This window comes from Myodes glareolus, chromosome 11 (genome assembly GCF_982192425.1).
Source record: "Myodes glareolus chromosome 11, mMyoGla1.1, whole genome shotgun sequence".
In the NCBI taxonomy this organism is placed as follows: Eukaryota; Metazoa; Chordata; class Mammalia; order Rodentia; family Cricetidae; genus Myodes; species Myodes glareolus.
In genome coordinates, this window is record NC_142036.1 from 68,481,785 (window position 1) to 68,503,092 (window position 21,308).

Below are 21,308 nucleotides of genomic sequence, written 5' to 3' on the forward strand. Positions count from 1 at the left end.
ACAAACATACATGCAGGCAAAACATCAAAATGAATAAGTAAATAAATGTATGTGCTGGACAGTGGTTGTACACACCTTTAATCCTATCACTCAGAAGTCAGAGGCAGGCAGATCTCTGAGTTTGAGGCCAGACGAGTCTATAGAGAGTCCAGGACAGGACAGCCAGGCATCACGAGAAATCCAAATAAATAAATAAAAATAAATATTTAAAAATCTCTTAAAAAATACAAATAAGAACCTTTAACAAATACGAATTCCGAGTGACAGAAGGCAGATCAGTAGGTGCCTAGGCACTAGGGACGGGTTATGAGAAAGACATTTGTAGGCGGAGTCAGCTTTTTTATTAAGCCAATCAGAAGGTGCGTTGGCAAAGACACATCTTCAAAGTGTACAGAAAGATTACTCTGTAAAATGCTGTCAAGCAAGAGGTATATAATCCTGTGATTGTTATTCATATTTTCATTTTCCTCTATTTTCTGTTTTGTTTTGGTTTAGAGATATGGTCTAATGTAGCTGAGCTTGGTCTTCAATTTTGTTTCACCTCCCAAATGCTGGGACAACAGGACAGCACACAGCTAATTGTTCTACTTGGACTCTACACATTTTTCTTTGGATTTACCTGAGTACTTCAGAAGCTATTTCCCTTACGATCATCCAGATTTCTTAATTTTTCTCTCTGATACATGGTGGGACTCATTTACTTGTACAAGACATTTAATTAATTTATGTCTATTTTTTGGTACTGGAGATCACCAGCAAGCCGTAGCCCTAGCTATCCAGTTGCACGGTAATTTAAAGGAAAAGGATGTCCCACACGCCTGCGCATCTCTAAAGCACAGTACATTTTGTATTATTTTGCAAAACACAGGGAGAATCCAAATTAGAAAGTGAATAGTTTGCAAAACACAGGAAGAATCCAAATTAGAAAGTGAGATGACATCACACCCAAGGCTTCAGCGCTGGCAATAAGCTGGCCTTGCCCATCTGCTTTGATGTTTAAGTTACTAGGCGCAATTTAAAGAGTGGAGATGAAAGACCTTTTCAAAACAAAACTCTAGGAACTGCCGTTTACAGCGAGCGCACGGTAAAGAACACCCTCATAACTTTCTTGCTCTTCTCCTTTTGTGCGAACACAGGAAAGCAAGAGATTATTTATAGCGGCAGGCATGAGCTCACGCTAGCATGACGTCACGAGCACTTGACGTCAGAAGGCGGTTGCCAGGGGGACCGTTCGCCACCGACGGCAGCGTCGTGAAACTCCATCCCCACACGACTGGGTTTGGGCCTCTGCGCGGTTGAAGCTGCAGGAGAAGCTTCAACCTTAAGGGGGCCTCAGGGAAGCGAGGAGTGGCGCCGCGGCGGAGCGCTCCATCTCCGCGGCTGTGGGGCCCGGGCCGCGGCCTGGGCGGCGGCCCCCGCTCAGCGTCTCCTCGTCGCTGCAGCGCGCGGGGCGGATCCGCCATATTGGAGCCGGAGCCGCAGGTTCCGTGCAGCGGCGGCGGGGGCGGCGCGAGGCGGGCCTGGCAGCGGGGCCCGCGCGGCCGGGGAGCGCATGAGCCGCCGCGGCTAAGCCTCTTCCCCGCCCACCGCCTGCGCTCGGCCGGGGGCACCCGGCCGGGAGGGGCCGCGGCGGCCTCAGGATGTTCTCTAAGAAGCCTCACGGGGACGTGAAGAAGTCCACCCAGAAGGTGCTGGACACCAAGAAGGACGCGCTGACCCGCCTCAAGCACCTGCGCATCGTCATCGGTGAGGAGACGAGCGAGCCGGGGGCGCGGGGGGTGAGGGGTGGGTGGGTGGGAGTGGCGACGCCTCGGCCTCGCTGCCCGGCCGGTCACCCTGCGAGCGAGCGAGCGAACTCCGGGATTCGCCCTCGCGACCTGGCGCGGTCGGGGGTGAGGGCCGGCGGCGCCTGTGCCCACGCGCGGGAGGGCGGGCGGGCGGCGAGGGAAGGGGCAGCTTGGCAGTTGGCACAAACCAAGCAGCACCGACACAGAGGGACCCACGTTTGAGTTCGTGGTCTAAATTCTTTTTCTAAAAAACCGAAAAACCAAACAATGAGCGTCAGGCTAGAAACTTAAGTCCTTGATGAGACTTCAGGGACACTTGGTGTTGTGGGTAATGGTGTTTAGAGGGTGTGTTTGCTAGATGACTACTGCCATCCCCACCCAAGTGGAAAGGAAAGCAAACTGCTCGCTCGGGCAGTAGAACCCCTAGTCTTTCAAGTTTTTTTGGCAGGTGAGGGCCTGGAGGAAGCAGTTACACCTCTTTGGGAAGTGGGTGGTTCCTGAAGCTTGTGGGAAAGGAACCCGCCCTACTCTCAACACACCCAGTTCATTTGTTGTCCTTTAGAAGGAAAAACTAAATATAGAGAACAAGATTCGCGACAACTGTACACAATTCAGTTTTCATTAAAATTTTTCTTGCTGTCAGCCGTCGTCAGCCGTCTTCAACTTCAGTTTTTCCAAAGATCGAACCGAGATGAGCTTGGGATATAATGTTAAATGAGGGTTTTGGATTCTTAGTCATAGATAACGCTGATGAGGGCTGAATTATGTACTTATGGAACTTTTGGTTCTGTACTTTTTTTTTTTTGATGAAGAAATTCGAGATGAAAAGTTAAGTTGGCCAGAGTTCATGTATAGATTAATAGCATAACTGAGGTTAGAGCCCAGAGCCCAGATGCCTGGATTCTAAATCAAAGTTTATCCTCTTAAGCCTCCTTCTCAATGACTGCCCGTTTTGGAAAATGACTGACATATTTAGTGGTGTGTCTGTTTCAGGGATATAGTTCCTTAGTGGTGACCAACACCACTGATAACACCCAACATCTGTGTGGTGCTTAACCATCAATAAAGGGCTTCACATGAATTATTATAGTAGATCTTTGCAATCTGTCTAGAAACAGAGATCTTATTGCCTTTTTTCCCCCCGTACAAATGAGAAAGCGTAAGGTAAGCCATGTTTCTACTGAGCTGACGAAGTCCAAATGAAGTCCAGATTTTGTGTGTCTGATTTGTTTTTCATCCTCCCTATGTGTATGACTGTGTATCTTTAGCTCAAGTTCTTATTCCTCTGGTATAATGAGAAAGGAATTAAATCCAGTTTATGTAAACCATTTAAACATGGTAGAGGTTTTTAACATTTTATTTTCATTCTGGAGTTGTCATTGAAGCAAGATTTGGCTGAAAAGATACGACCGAGACATACAAAGTCATTGTGAATTACAAAATAATGGCAGTTTGAAACTGGACACTGAGTGGAACATGACACTCACGGAGACGAGCTGTGGACTGCACAAATGCAGAACTAAAGAGCTGAGTTACAACAGGGTATTGGGATTTCTTAAATTAACCGCCTTGGTTGATTAAGGATTGGTTTCTTTATATTCCTTTGGCGTGTGGTTTCTGTGGTTCTGTGTGTGTCACACTGTGTGTGTGTCACACCGTGTGTGTGTCCTAACTTGGGAAACATGACATGTATTACAGCTCCACATGTTGGACGTTTTGTAGAACTAGCTTCCTCAGTTTAAGAATAGAATATTTAAAAAGAAAATAAACTTTTTTTTTTGCTTTATTTAAGGGTTCTTTTTAAAAAGTAATTACTGGGGAAGACACCGTTCAGGATGTTCAGATGTTGGACATTCTTACAGACCTGTGCCTTGAGAGTAGACCACACTAATGTCGTTGTAGAACCATGGTGCTTAACCAGACACAGTTTGCCAATAGAGACAGTGACCACATCTGGAAACACTTTTTCTGTGATGAGTTGTGTATATATATATAATATATATTATATATATATATTATATATATAATACTAGCCACTGCTGAATGAACAGAAAAATATGTCACAACAATATTCAAGTCCAGAGTGTCAGAATACTAGGTTCTGAGACCTTGTCATAATGCATACTAAAAGATGGATCCCCCAAATTCAAGCTTGGTTTTAAGTTCTTTGCTTCTGCCTCAGGGCTAGGAATTAAACCCGGGGCTCAAGTTTGCCAGCAGGCATTTTGCTGCTGAGCAATATTTCAGCTTCAATATTTAAATTTAGTAAAATATCCTGTATTTTAAATGGTTACAGTTATTTTATTTAAAATAAGATTAATATGATTTCTAAGAATATGAGTGAGAGAAATAAAGTTGAACCCTTAGAGGCCTGCCAGTTGGTATCCTATTTTGTGTTGGAAGAGCCAAAAATCCTTTTTGGAAATAAGTAGGAGTTTAAGTAAATACAATGAGAAAACTAGTAAGTTGGTTACTTACTTGACTAATTACATAGAACCATATTTGACCCAACGAAAGTGCTGTTCATTGCAGGTATTTATAGAGAATTATGTACATTCAACTAATAGAATAGCAACTCCGCTTAGGAACAGTGTTTCCAGACATGACCTGTCTCCTGTGGGCACCACTGTTCTACAGCTGCTTTAGTGTGGTCTTTTGTATAGATCCCTACTCACAGGACAGAGGTCTGGAAGAGTGCCCAACATTTGAGTCTTTGGAGATGCCTTCTTTAGTGCTTTCATTAAAAAAAAATGATTTTTCATATGTATGGATGTTCTGCCTTCATGTATGTCTACGCAATATATGTGTGCTTTGTGCCCAAAGAAGCCAGAAGAGGGTGTTGGATACTCTGGGAGTGGAGTTAGAGATAGCTGTGAGCTGCCGTGTGGGTGCTGGGACTTGGACCTCTAGGTCCTCTGGAAGAGCAGCCAGTGTTTCTTAACTGAGTCCCTTCTTAAGCCCACTTTTCTTTTTTTTTAAATTCCTTACATTATTAAAAAGCAAAAAGACTCTTTTACTTTAAACATTATTAAATAAAAACATAAAATTTAAATATCCGGTGTTAGTCTTCCACTGTAGTGAAAATTCTAGTTAAATTTATAGATTTTAGCTAGGTGTGGTACTGCACTTTCAATGCTGAGGCAGGAGAATTACAAGTTAAGACACTCTGGAATACACTATTATAGGGAGTACCAGGGCACCATAGTGAGACTCTGTCTTAAAACAAACAGAACAAAAACTCGTCTGATGGTTTTGGTTTATTGCTGGTCTCATGTTTGGTCTGTAGGCACTGGAAGGGTTAAGCAGAGAGAGAGAAGAGGTCCTGTCTGGTTTCTAGAGTTTGGGGATAGGATTTTTACCTTCCCACTTGTGTTTTACAGCTAGTAGCTCTCAGGTGCTGATAGGAAGGTTAGCACATGTGAAGTGACTAATACAGTTCTTGATATATTATGCATATTCTGGAAATGTTGATTTGCTTCTACTTAAAGTGGCAAGTTAGAAGTTCAGTCAAAATATAAGTGCTTATTTAGCTAAGAATAGATTATTGCAATGGTTCTCAGTCTGTGGATTACAACCCTTTCACAGGGGTCACATATCAGATATCCTTCATATCAGATATTTACATTCCATTTCATAGCAGTAGCAAAATTACAGTTATGAAGTAGCAGTGAAAATAATCTAATGGTTGGGGGTCACCACAACATTAGTAACTATTAAAAGTCTCAGCATTAGAAAGGTTGAGAATCCTGTATTATTGCTGGGTCATTTCAACAGCTTTATTAAGGTACAGTTGTCATTCAGTAAATTGCACATATTTAAAGTTTGTACAGTAATTTTGACATGGGTTATGAAATCAACATTAGACATATCCAAACAAGATAAATATAGCTAGGGGCTGGGTTTGTAGCTCAGTAATAAAGCATGGCCTTGGAGTTACCTTCTCTACAACACAAGAAACAGAAAAAAGAGGGCTGAGGTTGTAGGTCAGTGGAAGAGTGCTTGTCTAGCATGCCTGAAGTCCTGGGCTCAACCTCTACTGTTGCCATCAAAGCCAAGCACCAAAAGCCTATAGTTAGATACATAAGATAATATGTCCTTAAACTCCCAAAGTTTCTCTATGCTCCCCCTCCTCCTTTCCTTCCTCCTCAACTTATGCCTTCCTATCCGTCCCTGGACAAGTTCCAATCTGTTCTCTACATTTGCATTTTGTAGAGTTTTATAAATGGGATTATATAGCGGATAACTGAAACTTTATAGTGTTTTCCATTTTCTTTTACTCAGCCTCATTATTTTGAAATCCACCTGTGTTGTACTTGGGTATGTCAGTGTTTTGTGTTTTTACTCTTGAGTTGTAGTCTACTAGACCACAACTTTCCGCTCATCTGTTAGTTAACGTGTGGATTGTTTGGGGCTATTACAAGTGAAGCTGCTGCAAAGTGTAATTGATAGACAGACTTTTCATTTCGAATGGAGAGATACCTAGGAATGGAATGGCTGGATCATGTGACAGTGGTATATTTAACATGTGAGGAACATGCCAGCTGGGTGGAGGTGGTGCGTGACTGTGCAGTACTCAGGAGCAGGCTGGCATTGATCTCACAGAAATCCACTCGCCTCTGCCTCCTGAGGGCTGGGATTAAAGATGTGTGCCACCACTGCTTGACCCAAGTACGTATTTTTATATACTTCTAAAAGTGATAGCATTTTAGGTTATATTTGGGTCTGTTATTCAACCTAAATTTACTTGGCTTTGTAGGTGTGATGTAATGTGTGTTGTAGGGTGCTTCCCAACCCTAGTCTTTCTCAGACTTCTGTTAAAGTCCTGCTTTACTGAATTACCCACGTGCTTTTGTTGAAACTTGCTTGTCTAAATATGTGTGGGCCTATTTCTAGACTGTTTTGTTTCAGAATCTGTTTTATTTGTGCTGGTGCCAATACCACAATATTTTGATTATTGTAACTAAAATAAATCCTGAAACCTATTTAGTGTTCTTTAACTTTTCTCTTCATTTTCAGAGTTGTTCTTTGTTGTTGCTTATGCTTTTGAAGTGCCAGACCCTTAGTATTTCCATGTGAGTTTAAGATTAACTTGTTAAATCCAGTACATCCTGGTGGCACATGCCTGTAGTCTCATCTAGTTTGTAGTCTAGCAGTTCAGGAGGCTGAAACCAGAGGATCATTTGTGACAACTGCTTCAAGCATAGCCTGAGTAACATAATGTGAGACCCTCCAAAAAAATCAGAGGTGCTGGAGAGATGGTTCAGTGGCTATTCCAGAAGTTCTGGATTCAGCTCCCAGAACCCACTTGGTGGTACATAGGTATCTGTAACTCTACTTCCAGGGGGGATCTAGTTCCCGCTTACGGTCTTTTATGAAGGCACCAAGCATGCACATAGTACACAGACATATGCAGGCAAAATGCCCATACACACAAAATAACATTAAAAAAATGAAAGATTAGTTTTTCAGTTTCTAAACAAAAGAGAAACCCATTGGGATTTTGATTGGGACTGTTCTGAGTCTGGACAAGAGTTTGGGAAAACATAAAGACAATTTAAATATTTCAAGTCTTGAGCCAGTGTGTTTCCCTTAGGGCTTCTTTAATCGTCTCAGCAGTGCTGCATTGTTTTCAACATCTTGTGGGTCTTTGACGAGACTTCACTCCTAAATATTTTCTACTCTTGAAGCTCTTATAAAATGTTGTCTTAGGCAGCTGTGGTGGCACACACCTTCCATCCCAGCTCTTGGAAAGAAGAGGCAGGTGAATCTCTGAGTTCCAATCCAGCCAGGACTAGATATAAGACTTCATCTCAAAACAACAACAAAACGACTAAAAAACAGCCCCCCCCAATATTATCTTGTTATTTATTTCTAATTGTAGTTAGTTTAGGGAAATACAGACTTCAAAAATGTTTGTGTGTGTGTGTTTTGCCTGCATGTGTGTTAATGCACTTGTGTGCCTGGTATCTGAGGAGGCCAGAAAAGGACGTTGGATCCCCTAGAACTGGAGTTACAGGTCCTCTGGAAAGACAACCACTTTTTTTATTCCCTGAGCCAACTCTGCACCTCTAGATCTGCCCCCACCCTCACTTGATGAATACTCTCAGTTTTCTTCTGTTTCCCTTTCCAATGCTGGTGCTCTATGTAGTGTCCCTCCTTTTCCTTCTTGCTTTGAACTGCTTAGAAATTCTGATTCTATGCGGAAATTTTGGCAAACTTTTTCTTACACGAAAGAAGAGAGAATGGTGTGTGTGTGTGTGTGTGTGTGTGTGTGTGTGTGTGTGTGTAAGAGAGAGAGAGATAGACAGACAGAGACTGAGACAGAGCGAGAGCGAGCAAATGAATGGTGACCAGAGGTCAACATTGCAACATTAGGTGTCTCTTTATCTTATCTTATCTTATTTTATTTATTTATTTATCCATTTATTTATTTATTTATTTTTGAGGCAGGGGCTTTCACTGAGTCCAGACTTTGCTAATTGTGAGGCTAGCTGGCTAGCAAGCTCTTGAATTCTACCTGTCCCTTCACCCCCCAGTGCTAGGGATACAGATGCGAGCCACCACACCCAGCTTTCTGTGGATACTAGGAATCCAAATTCAAGTCCTTGTGCTGTGCAGCAGATGATACTTTACCAATTGAGCTGTCTCCCCAGTCCTGGTTTTTGTCTTTTTAAAATAAGAGATAGATTTTATATGAAATTTAGAAAATTTTTCCTCAAGCCTACTTCTCTGGGGATCTTTACTAGGAATCAGCTTTGGAGTTTTCTGCTTACTACAGGTTATACTTTTTTTTTTTCATTTAGTCGTGTTATGAATCACACTCATTGTGGGTTAGTTTTTTGTTTTGTTTTTTCCTTCTTACAGTTTTTTCTTTGTGATGCTTGGAATTAGAGACCAGGGCCTTAAATATATTAGTACTCTACCATTGAACTATACCTCAGTCAGTCTATGATTTATTATTAGTGTTGTTTTGTTTTTGTAGAGTTAAAAAGCTCATTTTTATCTAGTTATTTTGTGCATATGCAATATGGTACCACCATATGGGTCTCAAGGATTAAACTCAGGCTTGGTGGCAGGTGCCTTTACTCACTGAGCCACAATCTCTTGTTTTGAGACTGCCCCCCCCCCCCCCGCTAGCCTGAATTTACTTTATAACTCAGGTTGCTCTAGAACTCATGGCTCTCGTTCTCCCTTAGCTCAAGTGTTGGGGTTACAGGTGTGAGCTACAATAGCTAGCTTTTCTTCACCTCCTCTTCTGAAAAACAGTCTCCCTATGTTGCCTAGTTACTAGGGGCCTGAAACTTGTTTTAATCTAGGATGCCCCTCAGCTTCAGCCTTTTGTTCATGCCTGGTGCTCATGGGGCCTAAAAGAGTGTTGAATCCACTAGAACCCAAGCTAGAAACTTTTGTGAGCTACTATGTGGTATCTAGGAAGTGAACCAATGTCCTCTTGAAGAGCAGCCAATGCTCTTAACTGCTGAACCTTCACTCCAGCCCCTGTCTTTAGGTATCTTAAAGGGTTAGGTTGTGAGTTGTATTATAGCTTTTTGGTTTAGATCCACTATGACATTAAAGTTTGTGAATTGTTTTGTCTTGTTTCCAGGACCCACGCTGTGCATAGATGTGACAAGATGTATCTCATGTATCCCAGACTGGCCTTAAACCCACTGTGTAGTTGAGAATGATCTTGAATTTCTGATCTTCCTGCCTTCACCCCCTGGTTGCTGAAATTACAGACCTGTGATCCCATGCCTGTATGTGTTGAGGATCAAACCAAAGCTTTATGCATTCTAGATAGACAAGCACTCTGCTGACTGAGCTACACACCCCAGCCCCACCTGGTTAGTTGATGCTTTCTTTAGAGACAACATATTTTTATGTGACACAGGCTGACCTGGCATTCACTGTGTAGCCCAGGCTGGCCTTGAAACTTGAAATTCTCTTCCTGCCTCAGCTTCGGAAATGCTGAGATGACAGGAGTCCATCATCATGCCTAGTGAGAACTTTTTTTTTTTTTTTAAAAAAATAGAACCCTAGTAATCTGCCTTTTAATGGAGAGTTTATTGCATGTAATGTGATTATTGATATGATTAAGTTTGAGTCTGCCATCTTGCTTTTTTTTTCTGTTTGGCTTGTTTAGTTTCTGTCCTTCCCCTTCCCTCTTCCCCCCCCTTTTTTTTAGTTCTTAGCTTGTATCTGTAAACCGGTCAGGGTCTACTCCTCTAAGTGATATTACAGCAGTTTGCATTTAAGATCCTTCGAAGAGTATACTTCCATTTCCCCACTTGAACATTTGTGCTTTTGTTATTATGCTTTACCTGTGTGCTGTAAATCCAGTGCTATAGTATTTTATCTATGCAAATAGTTATCTTCGTAGGGTTTTTAAGTGTTTCAGGGCTGAGGATAGAACTTGGAGCTTCACACATGCTTGGTGTTCTGCCAGTGAGACACACCCCAGCCTTTGTACCATTTGTAGGTGACAAGAGAGTCTTACACTCTTCTCCGTTTAGTATCATTCTAGTACTGTTATCCCGTACATAGAAACCATATCTAGTCTGTGTAATAGATGCATTATGCAAAACATTCTGTGTTTGTGCTTGAAAAACTAACATTTCCTCTATGGTGATTGTCTACTAATGAAACCTACTTTATTTTTAAAGACTGCCTTTAATACTTTTTGGAACATAGTTTTGCTCTGTTTAGAATCCTAGGTTTATGGGTTTGTCGTCATTGCCCCCCCCCCAACCCCCCCACCCCCCGCTTAGTCTTTACAATTTTTACTTCACTATCTCCTTGCTTACAATGTTTCTGATGAATCTTTTTTCATCTGGATCCTATTCTGTATGCAACATATCTTTTCTTTTCCTTTGGCTGTTTTAAAGATTTTCTTTTCCTTTCTTATTGGTTGTGAGCCATTAGATTATCTTTATATTTTTTTGATGTGGAGGTCATTGAGCTTCTTGGATGCAGTTGGTAGCCCGTGGCAGAGGGCAACTGTTCACACACGGTGATCAGGAAGCAGCCTGGGGATAATGTACTTGTAAGGATCTATCTGCAGTGATTTACTTTCCTCAGCTCTGCTCTACCATTTATGTTTCTAGAACCTCTCCAAAAATAGCACCATTAGCTGGATACCAAGCTTTCGAAACATAGAAAGATTCAAACCATAATTCTAGTTAATGTGCTTACTAGAACAAGCTGTTTTAAATATAGTAAGCCATTTTGTGCTAGTATTTCATTTATTAAGGATTGTATTGTATCCTAGTAAGCAATGAATAAAGTGTAGTGTGAATAATTAGAGAAAGAACAACTCAGTAGTCACCAGGTGAAGAAGAGAAACATCATCAGGTTAGAGATGAGCCGATTACAACTATAAGTCATTGAGTTCTGTTCTTAAATTTCTTGGTGACTCAGGTGAAAAGAGGAAGGTCATGTTACAAGTCTCTGGTGTCTTTGTTTTTGGCTAAAGCCTTCCTTTTCTTCATTTCTGTCTCTGTTTCACTCACTTGCCTAGAGTTTAAGATATCCCTGCCTTGTCCTTTCAGGTGCTAGCATTGCACCATGAAATTTTTTTAAGTTGAATTTAAAATTTACATATGTCATGTGTGTGCACTCATATATTTATCATATAGTACCTTTGTTGAAGTATTCATACAATAGAAACAGATCTTGGAGAAAATAATAGAATAGCTGATTAGTATTTATGTTTCTGTAAGTGATATCACCTTCCTCCAATTGGCATGAATCTTTAATAATAGATAGAAAATGGTAAATTTATATTGAGACCTCAGAATTTGAAATATATGGGCCTCCCTCCCACCCTTTGAGACAAGGTCTCTCTATGTAATCCTGGCTATCTTGGAGCTCACTATGTAGACCATATTAAATTCACAGAGACCTTTTACTGATGCTTCTGGGATTAAAGGAATGTGCCACCATGCCTGGTCTGTGTGGGACATCTTTACATTACATCTTCAGCTAAATATTGATCTTTTTGTTTGTGTGTGGGTGGATTGGGGCACATGTATGTGTATGTGCATATGTGTACATATGGAGGTCAGAGGTCAATGAAAGATATCTCAAGTGTTTCTCCTTATTTAATTTTGAGTTAGGGTCTCTAATTTGGCTTGGAGCTCACTGATTGACTCTACTGGCTTACAAAAACAAAAACAAAACAAAACACCCTAGGGATCCTCCTGTCTCTGACTTTCAGCTTTGGAATTGAAGTGCATAGTCCCTGGCTTTTTACATGGGCTTTGGGGATCCAAACTACAACCCCCATACTTGTGTGGCAGCACTTTACCAGCTAAACTTTCGCCCCAGCCCCAGCTTGCTCAGGTTCGACTGTTCTATCATTTTTAAAATTAAAATGTTTATTTTCTTTTGCTTAATACTTTGTAGCAGTTTACTAGTTGGTTTCCCTATGAAGATCTTTTTCCCTTACTGAACTTTCTATAGCACATTACTAAGTATGCCACACCAACTGTTCTTAAATCTTTCATGGCTCCCCATTGTAGGAAGATGAAGTTCAGAATGTTTAGCTTGTATTTAAACAATCAAATTATCTGACCTTACCATTCCGGCTGAGTGATATAGTGGATTCATAAAAAGCAAAGGAATGTAGTGGTACTTTATTCTGTTAAAACTCACTTAACTCATCTGAATCCCAGTTCTCTCTGATAGTAGATTTCTTTGATGAATGGCATTCTTTTCCCATGCGTGAGGAAGCCAGTGTCCTGTATTTGTCTTATTGCTCTTAAGCTTCTGAGTCACCTTTGCATTCATCTGAAAGTACCCCATGATTTGAGATACATGTTACTTTCTCAGTGGTTCTTGAGTTCTCTACCTCTGGTCTCTCTCTCTCTCTCTCTCTCTCTCTCTCTCTCTCTCTCTTTAGTTTTTTTTTTTGAGACAGGGTTTCTCTGTGGCCATAGCTATCTTGGAACTCACTATATCAAACCAGGCTGGCCTCAGACCCCCTGGATCCCTTACTCCCCCTACCCTGCCTGTGCTGGGGAGGCACCATCATGGTCAGTTCATTTCATTGATCACACTTTTGCAGACTTGTTTCTCTAGCCAGATCTTCCCTCCAGTGTTAGTGCTTACAGTGTTCTCTTTACAAGTCTTGTTTCAGTACCTATATATAATCTTTGATTAAATTGCCTTGGCTTCAGATGCCCCTGTATGTCCTGTTGATGACTTCCTTCACACTCCAGGCTTTAGCTTGGATGTGCTTCCTAATCTCAAAAGCAGAATCTGCCCTTAAAAGACTCCTTCAAGTGATGCGGGAGAATTATCTGTATTCTGTCAATCATATTTTAATAAAACGCTGATTGGCCAGGCATGCAGTATAGGCAGGAAAGTCAGACAGGAAGTAGAGGTGGAGCAAAGAGACTGGGAGTATTCTAGGAAGCTCCCTCCGCCAGTTCTGCGCAGACCACCGAAGAGGCAGCATGTAATTTGCCCAGCTGAGAAAGGTACAGAGCCATGTGGCTAATGTAGATAAGGATAATGGGGTAACATAAGTTATAAGAGTTAACAAGAAGCCTGACCTAATGGGCCAATCAGTTTATAATCTTATGGAGTCCTGTATGTGATTTTTCTTTGTGGCTTGCCAATTGTGGGGTACTGGGTGGGACAGATACCCCAACAAGCCAGCCCTCATGTTACATTCAAGCATCTTGAGATCTTTTCTACCACATTCATTGCCTACCTGTTTCCCCTAGTTACAACTCTGGCGTGTTACACTGTAGTGTCGAACCAGAAGTCATTGCACTGTCCCTGTACCAGTCTGTCTTTCAATTACCTTTACCATCTGAAGTTTCTACTTTTGCAAATTTCAGGGGGAGATGCTATACATAGCTTCTGTAAAGCCTTTCTGATTAGGTCAACATAGGAGCTGACGTGAGGCTTTCATACACTGCTTGTTTATCTCTAGTAATTTTTAGATTTTTGGGTGACAATATTATTTCCATACCTAAGGAATGCCTCAAGTGTTTCCTGAGCACAGAACTATCTTTTTATATCCCTAAATTCAGTGTGGTGACTTGCCCTATACTAGGGTGCTCAGTAAATACTGTTCAGTTCTTGAGTGGATACATGAGGAGTATGAGGAGAGCAAAACTGTTTTGTGAATGTTCAATTGGCAGTGGTAGAAAAAAATCATAGAAGTTAGTATTCTGATCAGAAAGAAAGCTGGGATTGTTTAAATACCCATGTAAAAGATTTTGATTCAGAATCTGAAGTCTGTGCTGTATAACGTAGAAGAACAAGCAAACGTGTATGCACACATACGTTTACACACCCACACCCACATCCAGGGCATTAGCTGAAAAATGTACAGGCAAAGACACACATATATCTAGGGCATTAACTGAAAAATGTTTATGCCATTATGGCAGGGATTAACAGATAATTTCTCCCACTGAAAGACATTTTTATTATCTTGTTTATAACATTCGGCTTTTATAAAACTCATCTTTAGAAGCAAGTGAAATATTAGCTTTAAAGTACACCAGTCCCTTACTTTTACCCACATCGTGTATTACAGTTAACTGACCTATTGGTAGACCCGGAGAGAAGAAGGCTGATACAAAGACAGAGCTAGTGGAAATTTCAAGATACTGATCTTGAAGATTGGAGTTATGTGGCCGCTAGATGAATGGCAAATGGTTCTAGAAGGTGGTGCAGGCAGGATGGACTGGTTCTTCTCTGCAGCGTCTGCAGGAAGACAGTGGCACTGCTAGTGCCTTGATTTTAGCCCATTGATTTCAGACTCGGGGCATTAGGTCTGTTTGAAAGAATAACCTTTGATGTTTTGGGCTGTGATTTCTTGAAGTCATAGAAAGCTAAGAGCAGTTTCTTGGCTGTTTTGTCTTTTTCCTCTCTACCATATGTATTTGGAAATCATCTGGCTAATCATTTTTTCCATGAAAAGCTTTGATTGGATGTTTTGTATTTTGAATTAGGGTATTTAACTATATTACTCAGGCCGGTCTTGAACTAGAAGTCCTCTTGTCTCACCTCCTGCTAGCCCATCTGTGTATGTTCTTGTTAAGTTTTTAGAGTGAATATTTTTTATAAAAAGCAGCTGTCATGTATTAGTAATAGTAGTATTTTTAATTACTCAATATCTGACAGGCTCTAGACTAGGTATTTTTTTGACTTTTTCTTAAAAAATTTTATTGAGCTCTACGTTCTTCTCTGCTCCCCTCCCTGCCTCTTCCCTCCCCTTTAACCTTCTCCCATGGCCTCCATGCTCCCAGTTTACTCAGGAAATCTTTAGACTGATATTTTACGTGTAGCATTTAATCCCCACAGTAGCTTCATGTGGTAGGTAGTGATTAACCGCTGAGAGACTTGAAGATTGGATAAGTAGGGAGAGAAAGCAGACGACCAAAGTCTGATTTCAGTTGTTTATTACTTAATACTTTCAGTCTTTAGTTTACCTGCCCATGAAACTATTGTAACAGCACCTCAAACACAGTTAGAGACTGCACAAAAAATACATTTGAACCGCAAAGTTTATAGTTGACACATTTTTCAAATTTAATTAAATCAGAGGGTTGGGCTAGTAGCTCAAGGTAGAACACTTGCCTAACCCTTTCAAGACCTGGGTTCTGGTCAAGAAAACACAAGAATGGATGTTATATGCTACTCAGTCAAGTAATAGAATTTGTTTTTAAGGAATAAATGAGCCTTGCATGTCTGGTAAAAATTAGTGGCTTAGAAAATGGTGAATTTGTGCTAGAAAACAAAGGAAATAAAATTGACTACTGGTATTTTATTTCAGATAATGTAAGGAAGCCACAAACTGTTACCCTCTCTTTCCACCCAAACCTAAAATAGAATAACCAGGCTAAAGTGGTGTTTATTGAAATTTGTTGGTTTTGTCTAAATTCTTCTAAGTTCATAGACTTGAGGTTCCTCCTCATCTTTCTGTCAAGTGTTCTTATAACTTTCTAGAAGCGGGTTAGTTGTTAATGTAAGCCTTTTAAAAAATAATAAACATGCCATTTCTCATCAAACATGTTTAAGAGGAGCTGGAGAGATGACTCTGTGGTTAAGAGCACTGGCTGCTTTTCCAGAGGATCTGGGTTCAATCCCTGCAGCCACATGACAGCTCACTCATACCTGCCTGTAGTTCCAGTTCCAAGGCTTCTGACAAGCTCACACAGACATACATGCAGGCAAAACACCAAATAACATATAATAGTAGTAGTAATAATAATAATAATATAAAATAAAAATAGTTAAAAACCACATTAAAAATATAGCCATCTATGTGTATGCCTATATTCTGGGCAGGTTGTAGAGCACTAAAGAGGTGGTGGCTTGGTAATGTGGAGTCATATGCCAGCTGTGAAACATGCTGTGCACACGAGAGAGAAGTAGTAGTATCTAAAATACTACCTTTACAGGGACAGGGGCATTTGAGCTATGCTTTGAAAGAGAATTCGAATTCATAAGGTACACAGTAAGAGTCGGCAGTTTGGGTAAAGGTAACGAATAGCAAGAACACAGACACAATTGAGGAAAGTCATTGGCCAGCACTCCTTGAAGGTTTTAAAACAAAACATTAGACTTCAGCTTTAGATTTTCAATTTAATTGAAAATGAATAGAAAAATAAATAGAAGAATCGGTGTTGTATACTGCGTAGAGATACTTTGTGAGATTTCGTTAAAGGCTTTCATGAGAATTTAAGTGGAAATGACTTCTTTGATGTCATTTTTTTTTCTGTGTAGACCTGGCTGTCGCAGAACTCACTCTGTAAACCCTGAATTCACAGAGATCTGTCTGCTTCTGCTACCACACCCAGCTATGCCATTATTCTTTTTAAAAATCATTGTTTTGTTGTGAATTTATATCAGAAATTCTTTGCTCTGGTACCACCGTCAGGGCTGTTAGCTTAAACACTGAAACTGTCCCATTCCTTCCATAGTGAATGCTGCTGGGACACCAAGTATAGTTTGTAAACTGGTACACATGCACTGGTGGCTTATTACAGATCTGCAACAAGGCAAACATACAAGCTGAATGTGTTGAGATGTTCATCTCACTTTGGCAAAACTATAACATCCAAATGTGCAATTATTTTGGACTTATCAAATAGGATTCAGAGCATAAATAGTCCATCTGTTTTTCACTTTATACAGGTTTTATTTATAGTTAAATTTACAAGCATATACACAAAATTTCACATATGCAAATATTTGATTTAAGGTACCTGCATTGTGTGAAAACTCATTGTTTATTATGCCTGCCTATATTGTTGGCTGTTTTAGACTTTAAACTCCTAAAAGTCTTATGCCTAATCTCTTCAATATCCAAAAGAATATTTTCATTGCTAGAGGACTGACTTTATGAACTGTGATATCTATTTTGGACGTGTGCATCATCACCATCATCATCATCATTATTATCATTATTATTATTTTGGTTTTTCAAGACAGGGTTTCTCTGTAACTTTGGAGCCTGTCCTGGAACTAGCTCTTGTTGACTAGGCTGGCCTCGAACTCACAGAGATCTGCCTGCCTCTGCCTCCCAGTACTGGGATTAAAGGCATGCACTACTACCGCCTGGCCAGATGGCATTATTTTATAATATTAAAAATAGTATACTGAGTTAGGTACTCTTCAAAATAGTGATGGTTATGTATTCATTTGCAGTAAACATCAGTCTTATGGTGATACTATAGTTTGCAATTTTTAATTTTTTGCATTTTCAGTTCTTTATTAACTTTAATTCTTTTTATAGGAGTTGTTTTCAGTTGGTCAGGAAGTTTGGCACTCATTCATTTAGCCAGGTAGGATGTCACAGCTTTCACAGATTGGGATGCTAAGTAACTGGATATTTGGAGAGCTAGAAGAGACTAAAAGAAGAAAGAAACAGAAGACACTTGTACCTGTTAGCAGTCCTTCCATACTGAGTTTTCCTGGCAGCTGTTAATTGCCTTCTATCTCTGTGGTCCTGGATGGATCACATAAACAGAATCAAACATATATTGTCCTCTGTGTCTGGCTTCTTTCACTTATCACAATGCTCTAAACAGTACTTCATTTTTTGTGAATACATGGTATTTGTTGAATGCGAAAGCACTACATTAATTTGTCTGTCTTTTCCCCAATTCATGGACATTTGAATTGTTTGCAGTGTTGGATAATTGTGGGTGAGGATGCGTGCTCTGTAGCATGTGTCCTTGTAATGGGATTTCTGGGGCATGTGGTAATGCTCTAACATTTTTTAATACTTGCCAAATCATTTTCTAAAACAGCTACATCATTTATAGTCATAGCAGCAACTTATATTTAGCTCGTAAGTGAGTTCTAGGACAACCAGGTCTATACAGAAAAAAAAAATGACATCATTTCCACTTAAATTCTCATGAAAGGCTTTTACCAAATCTCACAGAGTTTCTCTATACAGGACACAACACTGATTTTTCTACTCATTTTCTATTAATAACAACTTAAATTTCCCACTTCTTTGCCACCTCTTGTTTCATGTCTAATCTGACCACAGCTTTATAGTGGGTAGTGGCACCTCTTCTTAGTACTGGAGATGAACCCAGGACCTTGTGCCTGCTGCACAGTTGCTCTCCTATAAAACCATACTTCCAGCTCTTCATTTTGGTGTTGGTATTTTCCCTGGTGGCTAATAGTGACAAGCATTTTTCATGTGCATATTTGTATGTATCATTGGAGAAATATCTAATTCAAATATCTTACACATTTTTAATTGTGTATTTTGACAGTGTTAAGAACTGTTAAAATTTGCACGTGTTTTCTTCCATTATGTGGGGGACTCCTCTCAATTTCTTATAGTGTTCTTTAAAGCAAATAAACCAGTTTCTTTTTTCTTTTTTTTTAATGTAGTATTGGAAATCAGACCCAGGGCATAGAAAGTAAAGGCTCTACCTCCATGCCACCTTCTTCTATTTTTTTCTTTCATTGCTTGTGCTTTGTTTTCTTCAGAGACTTTTATAATTACATCTATCCTTTTTGAGCTTTTTTAATGAGGTAGGAGTCATACTTCATTTTATTGTACATGTACATCTAATTGTTTGAGCACCATTATTTTTAAATAAGCATTTTTTTCCATTGAGTTGTTTTGGTATCCTTGACCAGTTTAAGGGGTTGTTTCTGGTTCATTAATCTGTATGTCTTTCTTTCACTCAGAACCAGTTTTGATTACTATTAATTCCTCAGCTTTGTTCTTTCTCCAGATTTGTTATAAATATTTTAGAATCTTTGTGTTTTCCTACACATCATAGAATCAACTTGTCAATTTTGGTGACAGCGTTGTGTGGATTTGGGTAGGGGTTGCATTGAATCTAGATATATTTGGGATACTCTTTCCACAATATGAATTCTTAAGATTTGTTTTGTTCTTCATTTCTTTCTTCTAATAATGTTTTGGAGCTTTCTTATTTACCATCATAATCCCTGTCATCATCATCGAGTCCTAAATACAGAGGGGATAGATCTAGAAGAAGAGAGAGCTGAGTGAAGATGAGGAGATGAGAGGTGACTCGTCTCCATGCTCCCAGTTTACTCAGGAGATCTTGTCTTTTTCTACTTTCTACTTCCCGTGTTGATTAGATCTGTGTAGGACTCTCTTAGTGTCTTCATTGTTATCTAAGTTCTCTGGGATTGTGGTCTGTAGGCTGTCTTTCTTTGCTTTATGTTTAAAAACCATGAGTACACGTGATAATTGTCTTTCTGGGTCTGGGTTGCCTCACTCAAAATAATGTTTTCTAGCTCCACCCATTTTCCTGCAAAATTCAAGCTGTTATTTTTTTCTGCTGTGTAGTACTCCACATTTTCCTCATCCATTCCTTGGTCGAGGTGCATTTAGGTTGTTTCCAGGTTCTGGCTATGACAAACAAAGCTTCTATGAACATAGTTGAGTACATATACTTGTAGCATGATTGAGCATCCTTTGAATATATACCCAAAAGTGGTATTACTGGGTCTTGAGAAAGGTTGTTTCCTAATTTTCTGAGAAATCGCCACACTGACATCCAAAGGGGCTGTACCAACTTACATTCCCATCAGCAATGCAGAAGTGTTCCCTTTTCCCTACAACCTCTCCAGCATAAGTTGTCATCAGTCTTTTTGATCTTGGCCATTCTTATGGGGTAAGATGGAATCTCAGAGGTTTTTTTGATTTGCATTTCATTGATGACTAAGGATGTTGAACATTTCCTTAAGTATCTTTCAGCTATTTTAGATTCCTCTGTTGAGAGTTCTGTTTAGGTCTGTACTCCATTTTTTTATTGGATTATGTGAACTTTTGGTGTTCAATTTCTTGAGTTCTTTGTATATTTTGGAGATCAGACCTCTGTCTGATGTGGAGTTAGTGAAGATCTTTTCCCATTCTGTAGGCTGTTGTTCTGTCTTGTTGACCGTGTCCTTTGCTGTACAGAAGCTTTTCAGTTTCAGGAGGTCCCATTTATTAATTGTTTCTCTCAGTGTCTATGCTTTTGGGGTTATATTTAGGAAGTGGTTCCCTGTACCAATGTATTTAAGTGTACTTCCCACTTTCTCTTCTATAAAGTTCAGTGTGGCTGGCTTTATGTTGAGGTCTTCGATCCATCTGGACTTGAGTTTTGTGCATGGTGATAGATATGGGTCTATTTTCATTCTTCTACATGTTGATATCCAGTTATGGTAGCACCATTTGTTAAATTTTTTCCATTTGATATTTTTTGCTTCTTTATCAAAGATCAGGTGTTCAAAGATGTGTAGATTGATGTCCGGGTCTTCTATTCGGTTCCATTGGTCCTCCTGTCTGTTCTTATGCCAGACTGTTTTCAGTACTGTGGTAGATTTTGAAGTCAGGGATTGTGATTCCTCCAGAAGTTCTTTTATTGTATAGGATTGTTTTGGCTATCCTCAGTTTTTTGCCTTTCCAAATGAAGTTGAGTACCGTTCTTTCGAGGTCTGTGAAGAATTTTTCTGGGATTTTGATGGGCATTGCATTGAATCTGTAGATTGCTTTTGGTAAGATTGCCATTTTTACTATGTTGATCCTACCAATCCAAGAGCATGGGAGATCTTCCCACTTTCTGGTATCTTCTTAAATTTTTTTACTAAAAAATTTAAAGTTTTTTTCATACAAGTCTTGGTTAGTTTGGTTTGTTTGGTTAGTTACTCCAAGATATTTTATACTATTTGTGGCTATTGTGAACGGTGTTGATTCTCTGATTTTTCCCTAGCCCTTTTATCATCTGTGTACAGGAGGGTTACTGATTTATTTTTGAGTTAATCTTGTATCCTGCTACATTGCTGAAAGTGTTTATGTGTTGTAGAAGTTCCTTGGTAGAATTTTTGGGGTCACTTATGTAAACAATCATATCACCAGCCAACAGTGAGAGTTTGACTTTTTCTTTTCCAATTTGTATCCCCTTGATCTCCTTTTGGTGTCTTATTGCTCTAGCTAGGACCTGAAGAACTATGTTGAATAGATATGGAGAGAATGGACAACCATGTCTTGTTCCTGATTTCAGTGGAATCATT

The 21,308-nt window shown here is 39.8% G+C and overlaps 1 protein-coding gene across 7 annotated transcripts in view; it reads left to right on the forward strand.

The window, feature by feature from the left end:
* The first annotated feature begins 1,245 nt into the window (after positions 1-1,245).
* The window catches only part of Ralgapa1 (Ral GTPase activating protein catalytic subunit alpha 1), a 217,023-nt gene continuing 196,960 nt past the window's right edge, over positions 1,246-21,308 (forward strand). For 2 of the 7 annotated variants that reach the window (XM_085697620.2, XM_085697618.2), the window contains exon 1: positions 1,246-1,746. In XM_085697620.2, coding sequence (XP_085553746.1) covers positions 1,641-1,746 — 106 coding nt within the window. In that variant the 5' untranslated portion in view covers positions 1,246-1,640. The remainder of the gene's footprint in view (positions 1,747-21,308) is intronic. The other 5 variants (XM_085697619.2, XM_087911799.1, XM_085697622.2 and 2 more) reach the window with 4 other exon arrangements.